At 42.8% G+C, this 12,427-nt stretch overlaps 1 protein-coding gene across 3 annotated transcripts in view; it reads left to right on the top strand.

Annotated features, from left to right (window-relative positions):
* The window catches only part of CA10 (carbonic anhydrase 10), a 476,991-nt gene that overhangs the window by 76,661 nt on the left and 387,903 nt on the right, over positions 1-12,427 (top strand). For all 3 annotated transcript variants that reach the window (XM_070562243.1, XM_070562241.1, XM_070562242.1), the window contains one exon: positions 4,846-4,920. In XM_070562243.1, the coding sequence (XP_070418344.1) occupies positions 4,846-4,920 (75 nt within the window). The remainder of the gene's footprint in view (positions 1-4,845; positions 4,921-12,427) is intronic.

The raw sequence follows: 12,427 nt of genomic DNA, 5'->3' as shown, positions 1-12,427 counted from the left end.
CTCACACCCTCTGGCCCTGTCCCCTCCAGGACACGAATCATCCTTTTGTCCAGCGGATCCACACTGTAAAAGCTACCTGTCTGTTAGTCACTTAGTAGCCCTCTCAGTTATCAGATCAACTGTCTCCGTATCGTGGTGCTTCTGTTTAAGTAATGCTTATTTTACTTTATAATGGCTCAGACACAAGAGTAGTGATGCTGGCAATTTGGATATGCCAAAAAGAAGTCGTAAAGTGCTTCCTTTAAGTGAAAAGATGAAAGTTCTCGAATTAAGAATAAAATCGTGTGCTGAGGTTGCTAAGAACGAATCTTCTAGCCGTGAAACTCTGAAGAAGGAAAAAGAAATTTGTGCTAGTTTTGCTGTCGCACCTCAAATATGTATGTATGGGAAAAAACATAGAGTATATAGGGTTTGGTATGATCCATGGTTTCAGGCATCCACTGGGGGTCTTGGAACTATCCTCTATGGATTAGGGGTACTACTGTACTGAAGAACTTTAAATGAGGTGCCTTTTAACTGTGCTGTCCTGTCGTTCCAAATTGTGAAACAATATGAGGCCAGTCTGGGCATGCAAGGGCATTCAAAAACATATTACAAATAATGCCTTCATTTTCTTCAACTCTAGCCTGCAGGTAGCATATTTTGTAATTGATAGACATCAAGTGGGCCCTGCTCAGGCTGATCGATATTTGTAGGGTGAATTTGGATCCTTCACAATGCATGTCACAGAAAGCTAACAGAAACTCCACAGTTCTATCATTATAACAGACCTTATTCAGATGGTCTCCTTGTCTTGCCGGCTGCTAAAATCTTACATAACTCCGTTTCTGAATGGATAGGATAGCTGAGGAAGCAGTGACAGGAGATGAAGAGAGAGCAAAGTGTTTTGCAACTGTCTAGGTGGAACCGAGGCTTTCGTGAGACTTTTCTCAATTGCAGCACTCTTAATTATCCAGGGACTTCTTTGTCTTCTACCTTTTAAATGACATTTCTTAAATTGATGCCTTGGTCAGACTGGATAGGCCTTTCTTATGGGGGGTGTGTGTGTGTGTGTGTGTGTGTGTGTACGCACTCAAGCATATGAGAGAAAGAGGAGAGAGAAAGAACATGAATTTATCTAAAAGTCTGGAAACTTTGTCATTTCATTCAGGATTGTATTAGAATTAGCTTTCCCTTTTTGCCAACTTAAGAGCAAGCATCTTTGCTTTCTCATTTTTCCTCACTGCTTTATTCTTTGGTGGAAATGATAATTTCTTAAGGATATGGTCAAATATAAGGAAAAGTAGAAAAAAGCAGGAAAAAGTAGAAAAAATATTTGAATACGTAGTGGGGCAGCAAATGAACTCGACCCTACAAATCAGATATATAGGGAAAGATGTATCTTTTATCCAACGGATAAAACATTATCCTCTGATTAGTGTCCAACATGACATTTCACCCTATTTCATTCAGCACACATAAATAGTGCTACAAATAGTCCTTTTAGGTTGGTGATTTTTAAGAGGGGTGTCACTGTTCCTGGGGGAGTGTTTTGGAAATGAGTGAGGGCAAGTTGAGATTGTTTTAATGAAAGAGGTGGCGATTAGCGCCAACTGAGGGTGGGCAGAGACTATTCTCTGCAATTTGTTAGTTCCAAACAGTGACTAGTTGCCCCATGTCCCAGCAGACATTCAAGTGGATGAAAAACTGTTTAATTTATCTGAGCCTACAAACCCCATTTTGCAAAGTCTCTCTTACGTAGTTTTGGTATAGCCTGTTCTTCAGCAATGCAAATACTGTGTAAATCAAGGGAAAGTGTACTTGATTTTGTTCCGAACTTTGCCAAGAGTTGTTCCCTATCTGGGGAACATCACACTGCTAGAGCAATACCACTTGTGGATTCTGAAATCTCCAGTGCGACACAACTGTATCATTTGTACCTGTTGCCATCAAATATCCAACTTCTTCATTCTATCTTCTAGTGCATCATACCCAAGTATTTACAAATTGAAATATATATTTTATTATGAATTATGTTCTTTGCATTTCTCCTTTACATTACAGTTAAAGCATCACATTGATTATATTGATCGTTTTTTTGAAATTATGTGTGTAAATTAGCAGTCAACAAACCTTTTCAGTCAAGAGCCATATAGGAAATGTTTTAGGCTTTGTGGGCCAAATGGTCTCTTTTGCAACTCTCCAACTCTGCCACTGTAGTGAGAAAGCAGCCATAGACAATATGTAAGGGAGCATGGCTGTGTTCCACTAAAACTATTTATGAACACTGAAATTTGCGTTTAATATCATTTTTGCATGTCACAAGAAATTATTCTTTGATTTTTTTCAACTATGGAAAAATGTAAAACCATTCTTAGGTCGTGGGTGGTACAAAAACAGTCTGTGGGCCATCCTTGGCTAGCAGATGATAATTTGCCTAATTCTAGTGCATCATGCTTAAGCATTTATGTATTGAAATATATATTATTGTAAATTACGTTTCCTTTGTTTCTCCTTTATATTATAGCTAAGGCACTATGTTGATTTTTTTTTAAATGAATGTGTATAAATACTATAAACAAAAGTTCTTGTAAAACAACTTGGTAAAAAAAAATTTAATGTAAAAGAAAAATTTTTGAGTGCTATGTAGATCCTTACTTGGAATAGTGAAATGTGTGCAAGAGTGTGGCCTTCCCAACAAGTGGCTCTGAGAATAAAGAGAGGCTATATTTATGGTTTAAATTGTTCAACGTCAGGGAAAAATCCTGATTGGATAAAATCGTGTGAATTTTGATAGAACTCAGAAGTTCTTGTCTTTGATAAAGAACATTAATTCTTATCTCTGATGCAAAGCTGTTAGGTGATGTCCTAGTTCATTGCTTTTGGGCTTTCAGAAATGTGTCTCTTTTCCAGGCTTGGAACATGCTGCATGTCCAGCAGAGCTAGTAGGAAGTTTAGTGAAATATCAGAATTGTTTCCTTCTTTTTCAGTAGGATGTACTGTCTATGAATTTTATTTAATTATCATCAAGGTGAACATTACAAAGTATTTGTTTCAAAAAAGAGCCACTGGGTCTGAGTGCATGAGGTGACATCTCATCTCACAGATCTCTAAGCCTGTGGGATTCACATCTTGCTCCTATGACAACCCTTCAATGAGTTGGGAAGGACGATGAAGGTGGATCCTGCAATGTCAAGGCCCAGAAGGAGAATCAGAGTCATTCTGAACTCTAGACAAGTGTCTTTTGTCCACCTGCTTGGTGAACTTTGCAACCATATAACTCTTGATCTGGTTTTTCGACTTGGTCAGGCCTAAAGGTCTCCTGGCTGACTTCAGATCTCCTTGTCTTTGCCTGTTGCTACAAATACCTGGAGTCTATGTTGACTGTTCCACCTGGTTCTGTGGCTAGACAGAACCTCTCCATCCTCTACTTTGAGGTCACTTCTCCCTTGCCTGCTGCCCCAGGACAGATGCACTGGCTTTCAACTCAGCTGCCTTCAGGATCTTCCTCAAGGGCTGTGGGAACATCTGGCCTTTATCCATGCCCCCTGGGAAGTCAGAGTACTGGGAAATCCAGTGTGCTTTGATGTAACCATGCCCTAGGTTAGCGCTGGGCAACTTGAAAAGGGATACCTTTGCAGAGCCTTAAATAGATTCTTTGTCCCTCTTCTATTCATTTCTAAAATTCACTAACCCCACTGTCAGCTCCAGAAGGCGTGGGCTTCTCTTTTCTTCATCCTATGTCATAAACCCTCCTTCATCACAGAGCTGCAAGCCTCGGGGGTCTTAACATGTAGGCAGAAGAAGTATCTTCTCTATACTATGGGAAGATGCTTGGAGTTAAGCAGTAGAAGCTCATATGGAAACTAAAGGAATTTAGCAACTCCTCTCTCAACACAAAGCTTTGCTTTCAAACCCGTTTTCTTGTACCATTCTCTCTAATCCAGAATGATGAGTCTGAAGAAGGAGACGGAAAAAAGAACAAGGCTTAAAGAAAGGAAATTAAAGTAAAGGTTTAACATTTGCTATATACTGGCCAAATTACAAGTATGGTCGAAATTACCTGTTTTCCTCCAATGTGACTGAGAGCTGAAATGTGACTGTAATTTAATTAGGAAAGGGATCAACGCAAGTTTGATCTTTGCACTTTGGGGTGTACACCCCTATGTAATGGAATTGCCCAAATTCACCTATCAGCTGTTGCAAATGTCAAGGATTATCCTGATGTCTTGTCAGTGGGAACTCACAGACCCCTCTGTTGTGTCCCGATTTCTTGGACTTTCCACCCTTTCTCCCTGTGATGTCAAATCTCTCACCACGATTATTTATATTCTTGTTTTCATTTTCCTGGGACCTAAGGAAAGCGGGCTGATTGCACCATCACTCTTCTAGCTTAGCCCATTCAGCAAACTCCCCACCTCTCCATTCCTAAGATTTCCACGCATGTGTAGAGTTCTCTCCTGGCTTGTGGATAGGATCAGCCTCCTTTCCTCAGTTCCAGTGGAGGGTATATGTGTGTGTCTGTGCATGTGTGTATTTCTGTGTCTGTGTGTGTAGCAGCAGGTGAGAAAAAGAGATGAGTCAGAGGTAGAGACAAATGACAGAGGAATTTAAATGGGCTCAAATACATAATTACTGTCTCTCTTCGATAGAAATATCTTGAGTGCTTTTTATAAAACTCTATGAGAGTATATTTACAGGTTAATAATCTATTTGAAAATAAGGAAGGGGGAGGGATTACTGTTGCATTTTGTAGTATGACTTGTGGGTAAAGGATTATTTTATGTATATTCACCCTTCTTACTTGGCCAAGACACAATACTGCTCGACTATTGTCTTAGTCTCTCTTCCTTGTTTTTCCTTTAGCTCAACAGAATTCACCAAAAATCCATGAAGGCTGGTGGGCATACAAGGAGGTGGTCCAGGGAAGCTTTGTTCCAGGTAAATATACGCTTATTCTTGTTATTTTATTTTTAAGAAAATAACTTGAATGAAATATAGTATTATTTCTGGAATTTTGCATTTGCTCCATGTCAAGGAATGTTTTGTAAAAGGCAGCATAGTCTGACTTATGTGTTAGGTGAATAATCCATCCAGAGAAAGTTTATTAAGGAGTGGCAACATAACCAAGACTACGTTTTCCATCTGAGCCTACGTCCCAGGGTACTTCTGTCTATAGGTGCCTCTGTCACAGAATGGGCAATGGAGGATGGAGGGTTGAAGCTCTGTTTGCTGGAATTTGGTTAAGTGACAAAGAGCCATTTTTTAACATTAATGGAACAGGAAATCTGGGGAGGCCGACCGTGGCAACAAGGCTTGCTGGGATGCATGCTGTCACTGATGTCACATCAGTAGCATTCATGGTCAGGACTTAGCAGATTAGGCCAAGCACCAGCTAAAAATAGCAGGCAAAGTAGATGCTGTCAGCATGGGGGAGAGAACTGAAACAAACCATGACTTTAGTTTAGAAGCAAGATGGAGGGTCGTTGTCTTCCCCTTACTCTTATTCTAATCATGGTGCTCGTCCTTCTGCTGCGTCAAGACTTTAGTGGGGAGAGGGGCAAAAGAAAGAGCAAGAAGGTTAAAGAGAAGGATGGCAGGGAAGGCAAGTGAGATATTTCAGAGTACTTTTACTGTTTAGATGTGAGAGAGAAAGAGGTAAAGCTCTCAGGAGGAGCCAACGTAGGGGCCCCACTTAGTCACTGAGAACGGAGGGCCCAAAGTGTCAGTCAGGGTCTTTGTAGTTGGTGGCGGGTGGAAAGAGCAGTGCCCCCGGGTCACCTGGTCCATTCTTGGTGGCTATGTCTTCTTTCCTGTCCTTCTGTAGAGTTTGTTCCATCAGCTGTGCAGAGCTAAGCAAGTGGCTAAACCCCTCTGGGCCTCACTTTTCTCAGGTGTATTGTGGGACAAGAATACACGCTCTTGGAGCTTTCCAGTAGAATGAAAGCAGGCATGGTGAGGGAGAGTGGGTGACCCACGAAAAAGCCAGCTGACTGCCCAATAGCCTCATAAATTGGTATTATTAACTTGATAAATTTACTATGGTACATTTCTTCCTTGGCCCAGTGGGCATAGAAACTGGACTTGATTAATTGACTCAGAAATGACCAGGTTTCTAATAATGATCATATAACAACTTAATTGACACAAGCTATGTTCATATGGTGTGATATAGACACATGGCATTTTATTCTTACAGTTGGGGACATCTCTTTCCAATGGATAGAATGCATAGATTTTTTTCTGAGGAATCTGCTTCTCATTTTCAAGATATCCCAGAAATGACATTTATAATTTTATTCTTGTGCTTTGTGATTATGGAATTAGAGCAACAAAGGGCATTCCCTCCAGGTTATAATGAGTCTTGTTAAACTAATACTGGCCTCTGTAGTGACTGAAATTCTCGTGGATAAGCACTGAATAGGCACTGCAAAATTTTGTTTTTCTGTCCCACTTTTTTTGATGTTTTCCCATCTGTTGACACATTTTTCTTTAGGTGTTCAAGTTTTGAGTTGGCTCTTGCTTCTAAAACAAGTACAGGAAAAAAGCTTTATCTTTCCTTTATGTGTTGATTTAAAAGAGTTTGACTTTCCCTCATATACAGCTTTAAATGAGTTAATAAGTGTAAAACCTGCTACCTGGGGAGCAGGAAGGTGTAGAGGTCTGAGCGTGGACTCGAGTCAGACAGACCTGGAGCTGAGTCTGGGTTCTACGGCTTCCTGTGTGCTGTCAGCAAGTTGCCTACCCTCTCTCAGCCCCCCGGCTTCTTCATCTGTTAAAATGGAGATAAGGATTAAATCAGCCTCAGGAGGTTTTGTGAGGATTAAATTGCATAATGCAGGTAAGGGGTTTAGGGTAATGCCTGGTGCACGGCGTGAGTCCGTACATGTCAGATGTCATTGAGAACTGCTGGAGAAAAGGTTATAAACTGGAAAATGTAATAATCCAAGGGCAGGTCTCTCATGATGCCTAGAACATGGAAGGTGCTTATTACATGTTCCTTGAATTTGTAAACTCAACAGGTCTCTACACGGGGGCCAACCGAGAGGTGACTTTATCATCCTCTGCATTTAACAGTCCTGAAGCTCTTTGGCTTCCTGGTAAAGAAGACTAGTAAAGGAGAAATTATATGATGATTTCACTTCCTAAACTTTTGGAAGCCCCATCCTGTTAAAAAAGATGAGAATTATGACAAGTTTTAAGTTAAGTAATTTGACCTGAAGCTCTAACATCTGACAGTCTCCAGATGACTTAGTTTATCTGAGATGGCGCTTAGGGCAAACCATGGACCCTTTATCTGCTATTATCAGTACTGAGTATAAGGTTAAGAGTGTTCTTCTCTTTGCCACTGGGATTTTTTTTCGGGTTCTGGATGTATGAAAGAGAAGAGAACTTCATATGATTAGACTATTTGGACAAGTTTTATTGTCCCATAAGTTCTTTATAAGAGTACCTAGAAATAGCGGTCAGTTGGCATAATAATTGTGAATCTGTGACTTCAACAAAGCTTGTGGTAGATAGAAATATATGATTTCTATAGCAATGGCAAGCACAAGGTTTATTTAGCACCAGAATATCCCACTTTGGTCAATTCAGTGGCACTTATGGAGTAGCCACCTCATGCCAAGCACTACGCATGTGGCTGTTGATAAAGAGGTAACTGATACATGATTCTTAATCAGGGTGAATCCATAATCTAAAGAGGAAAGTAAGCCAACATCCATGACTCAGTATCACAAGGGCTTTAGTAGGGTTTATAGAACATGTAAAGGAATCCACAAAGTATTGTGAGTCTGCTGCCTGGTGTTTAACAGATTTTGTCGTTTATCTCCTCAAATCTGCATCTTCATTTAACCCTATCCATAACCACAGTCTGCCATGCAGGCAGAATCCCAGTTTTGTTTGCGCATTCACCCCACACACAGCCATGTGCTCAGGGCAAGAGCCCCTCCCCAGCCCCAGAAGGTTACTCTTCGCTAATGTCTATACCAATCATGGAGATTTCAGTCTCTTTCTTGACAGTGATTGATTTCATCATCAACTTCAGGATAGCTAATTTTATGTGTCAACTTGGCTAGTCCACAGTACCGAGATATTGGGTCAAACCTTATTCTAGATGTTTCTGTGGAGATATCTTTTAGATGAGATTAACATTTGTGTCAGTAGACTGAGTAAAGCAGATTACCCTCCATAATGCTGGTGAGCTTTGTCCAATCAGTTGAAGTCCTTACAAGAAAAAGACTGATGTCCTCCAAGGAAGAGGGAATTGTGATTCCAGAAGTTTCTGGCCTCGAGCTGCAATATCAGCTCTTCCCTGGGTCTCCAGCCTGCTGGCTTACCCTGCAAATTTTAGATTTGTCTGTCTCCACAATCACATAAGCCAATTCCTTAACATAAATCTCTTTCTCTTCCACCTACACACACACACACACACACACACACACATTCTATTGGTTCTTTTTCTCTGGAAAACCCTGACTGATGCACTAGTATAGACATGGACTTATTATAAACAATTCTATCCATGGCTTGTGAGGAGAGGTCTGCTGAACAAACTTGGGGACAAAAGCCACACTGGAGACAGCAGAGCAAAAAGCTGGAAAGAACCCAGGTCTTTTGTGGCCCACTTCAGTGTTGAATTAACCATGGAATTGCCTTGACATTGGTTTTCTTAAGTGAGGTAACAAACCTCTTATTTTTGGAGCCACTTTGAGTCAGGCTTTCTGTCACTTGCAGCCCAAAGCATTCTTCCAGATTCAGGTTTTTCGGTACAAGAGGGACAGAAGCTGGAACTGCCTCTTGACAACGTTCAGGATTACTCAAAGGAGGAGGAGGAGGAGAATATCAGAGTAAACAGCACTGGCAAAGAGGGGTGAAAACGCACCATGGTTTGTGGAGTGCTGGGTACTTCTGAGCTTCTAAAGGATGGTACACAGCGGAGCACGAGGAGAGAGGAGGCCAGCAAGGTCATCAGGGGCCAGGCCATGAAACTCTTCGTGTTCCATGTTCAAGAGCTTAGACACGATCCCTTTAAAAACAAAGGAAATATAAGACATTTCTAAGCTCTGGAGAGACGCAATCAACTGCATGTTTTAAAAAGTCAGTTGTGGCTACAGTAATGGAGATGTACTGATTTCAATAAGAATATCAGAGGCAGAAGGATCCTTGAGGATTTTTTTTTTTAATCATCCACGCAAGAGATGGCAGGCACCTATACTAAGAGACTGTGAAAACCCCCCAAAATTGGGTTTATCATGTTATTGAAGGATTCAGCATGGGGTTTGTTTGGTAGCATTTAAAGTATATATCTCTCTCATACACATGTACATAACACATTTATAATTTAACATAAATACACACACACATTTAACACATTTCAGGAGAATGTGTGCCAAATACTGTCTGTTCACATTCCGTTTATCCAAAACAGCAGGGAAATTGGGCCTTCTCTTTAGAGGAGGCGCTATGCTAGGAGCTGGGATTTCGAAAGACATGGCTTCTTCTCGGTGTTTACAATCCAGCGGGAGAGGCAGTCGCTAGAAGTAATGAGCAGCCTTTTGCCCCTGGCACCTGCTTCACGTGGCCGTGAGTAGAGGGCGAGTTTCCTTCTAGCTTTTCAGACTAGGTCGTCAGAATCTGGGGGCTTGCTTCCATTTTAAGGCTTTAAATCATGACACTTGGGGTCTATATTTTTACGACTTCATGGAACCCTAGAGCAGGTGAAAAACCTCTCTTCCACTCCACCACCTCCAGCGGATCGCTCCTAGGTTCCGACCCTTGAGCTCTTCAGCTCTCTCATCCAGCAAGCTCTCTTTGAACACCTGCTTTCGGCGTGGCCATACTTGGTCCCTAGTAGGTAAAGACACAAAGGAGGTTCCACTGTGGGCTCAGGGAGCAGAGGATAGTGGGAGAAACCAGGGTAAATGTCACCTTACAGTGTTGTCAGGATTGCTGTGGAAGGTGTTTGGAGCTACCCATCTAAGAGAGCACAGAGGGCTTCCCAGTGGAGGCAATGCCTCAAACTGAGTCCCTAAGGGTAACATGTATGAATGGATCTGCAAGGGGAAGAAATGGTGTTTGAGAAAAGGGAGCAAGATGGGCAGAGGCCTGGAGGCTGGAAAGTGAGGCTCGCTGGAGTGAGCAGGGCTTAGGGGAGTCAGAGCCGAGGAGGCAGCAGGGGCCGATCACGGAAGGTCACACCAGCCGGGAGTTTGGACTTTACCCTAAAGGCCTTGGGGTGCCAAGGGACGGGCTGAAACTGGTGCAGAATTCGGGATGACGGGTCAGGGAGATGTGAGCTGAGATAGGAGCAGTGAGGACTCTGGGGAGGGTCCCCCATCTAGGACCAGGAACCTCATCTCCGAACCCCCCTTCCCCGTCCAGGACAGAGGGCAAACTTTGCATACAGGGGGCTCAATGTTTGCTAAATCAACCTGGATCAGAACAGAGGACTTGTTAGCCCTTGATGCCAGGTGTCAATAATAATAATAAACACATCACTACACACCGCAGTACATGCTATAAAGGTGGACTGGAAACACCTCAGTTTTCCACCTGTGTCCCCTTTACTCCTCACACAGAACGCTTCCCTTCTCATGCTTCTGGTCACCAACTGTGTGGAGGTTTTTTCCCACATCAAGCAATTCTTCATGACGTCAGTTGAGTCCTACAATTTAACTCGATTATGACACTATCTACCTGGAGATAGTGTCAGATTCCACAGAGTAAGGGCTCAGTCCCATGAGACTGCCCCTCCACTCAGATGCCAATCGCAAGTAGTGATCCTCAGTTACCCACAACTTCTGTCTGATTTGGCTACAAATAGGAGGTTCCCATGACCCCATCCTTGGGTTTCATTAATTTGCTAGAGCGGCTCACAGAACTCAGGAAAACACTTACTTAGGTTTACCTGCTTATTAAAGGATGTGATAAAGGAAGCAGGTGAACAGCCAGGTGAAGAGATGCATAGAGTGAGGTCTGGGAGGCTTCCTGGCACAGGAGCTGCTGTACCTGTGCAGTTGGGGTGCATCACCCTCCCAATATTGGGGTGTGTTCACCAACCTGAAGCTCTTAAGACCCTACACTATTGGGATTTTTATGGAGGCTTCCTCACGTAGGCATGATGAATGATTAACTCTATTCCTAGCCCCTCTTCCTCTCTGGCGAAGTTGGAGAGGGGTGAACATTGCAAGCATCTCATCATGGCTTGGTCTTTCTAGTGACCAGCCCTATCTAGGAACCATCCAGGAGCCCACCCAGAGTCGCTTCAATAGAGCCAAAGATGCTCCTAGTGCTCTTATTATTTAGAAAATCACAAGGGTTTTAGGATCTCTGTCGGGAACTGAGACAGAGACTGTATATATGTTTCTTATTTCACAAAAGGGTTTTGAAAAGTCCAGCAAGTCTGGAAATCAGGGAAGACCTTCCTGTAAAAGCCGTGGGAAGCTGAGACTGGAAGGGGACGAGGGAGAGTACCAATGAAGAGTGGGCTCAGAGAGTGTTCCAGGCACAGGAATAAGCCCTGGGTAAAGGCTCAGAGGCATGTGTGGGCATGACGTGCCGAAGACACAGAACAAAATTCACTGTGGCCAGAGTGTAGAGTGACAGAGAAAAGGTGGTTTGAGATTGGAGCTGGTCAGGAGCCAGATCACACAGTCTGGGCCACACTCAAAGTATCTGCGTAGACATCCTAGCAGTAACGAGAGGACAATAAACAGTTATAAGCAATTTACTCTTCCTCAGGGATCTGGCAATCACCAAGCGATCGTGAAACCGAGTTTCCAGCTGTCCGAATGACTACTAGAGGAATCTATAGCTTCATTTCTGATCAGGAGGGGATCAGGGGGCTGCTTCGGCTCACTGCACCATCCTCTGGAGCGTTCTTTAAAACTGAGCTGGAATGGTTCGCCCAGGCCAATAAACTCTCCCAACATGCCATTTCCCACTCCTTCCTTGTTGAGTAGTTTTAAAACCTCAAGATTGTTAGAAGATGAAGGTAATTACAACTATTGGCAGCCACCTGTGGTTTAGCACGGATGCTTAATTACCTGTGGTGTTCAAAATGGCCAATTTTCTTTGCTTAAGAAAGGCCCATATTAGACACCTGGAAGGAATGTGAACTCTCTTTTTCTCCCAGCAGTCCTCCCAGGAAGGGAAGCAGACTGGACGGTGGGGGTGCTTGCTGATCTAGGATGGCCTGCCTGGGATCATTCACGCCCCTCATTTCTTCATATAGTAAATGGTGCCTATAATAGTTTTTTATTGCTTTGTAACAAATTACTACACATTTAGCAGCTTAAATCAACATATTTACTGTCTCCCAGTTTCCTTAGGTCAGGAGTCAGGCATGGCTTCGCTGGATCCTCTGCTTAGGGTCTCACAAGGCTACAAAATGTGTCAGTCCAGCTGCGTTCTCATCTGGGGCTGAGCTCAGGCGGGTCCTTGGCAG

Source organism: Equus przewalskii, chromosome 10, assembly GCF_037783145.1.
Source record: "Equus przewalskii isolate Varuska chromosome 10, EquPr2, whole genome shotgun sequence".
NCBI classification, from domain to species: Eukaryota; Metazoa; Chordata; class Mammalia; order Perissodactyla; family Equidae; genus Equus; species Equus przewalskii.
This window is presented reverse-complemented; position numbering and strand designations above follow the sequence as displayed.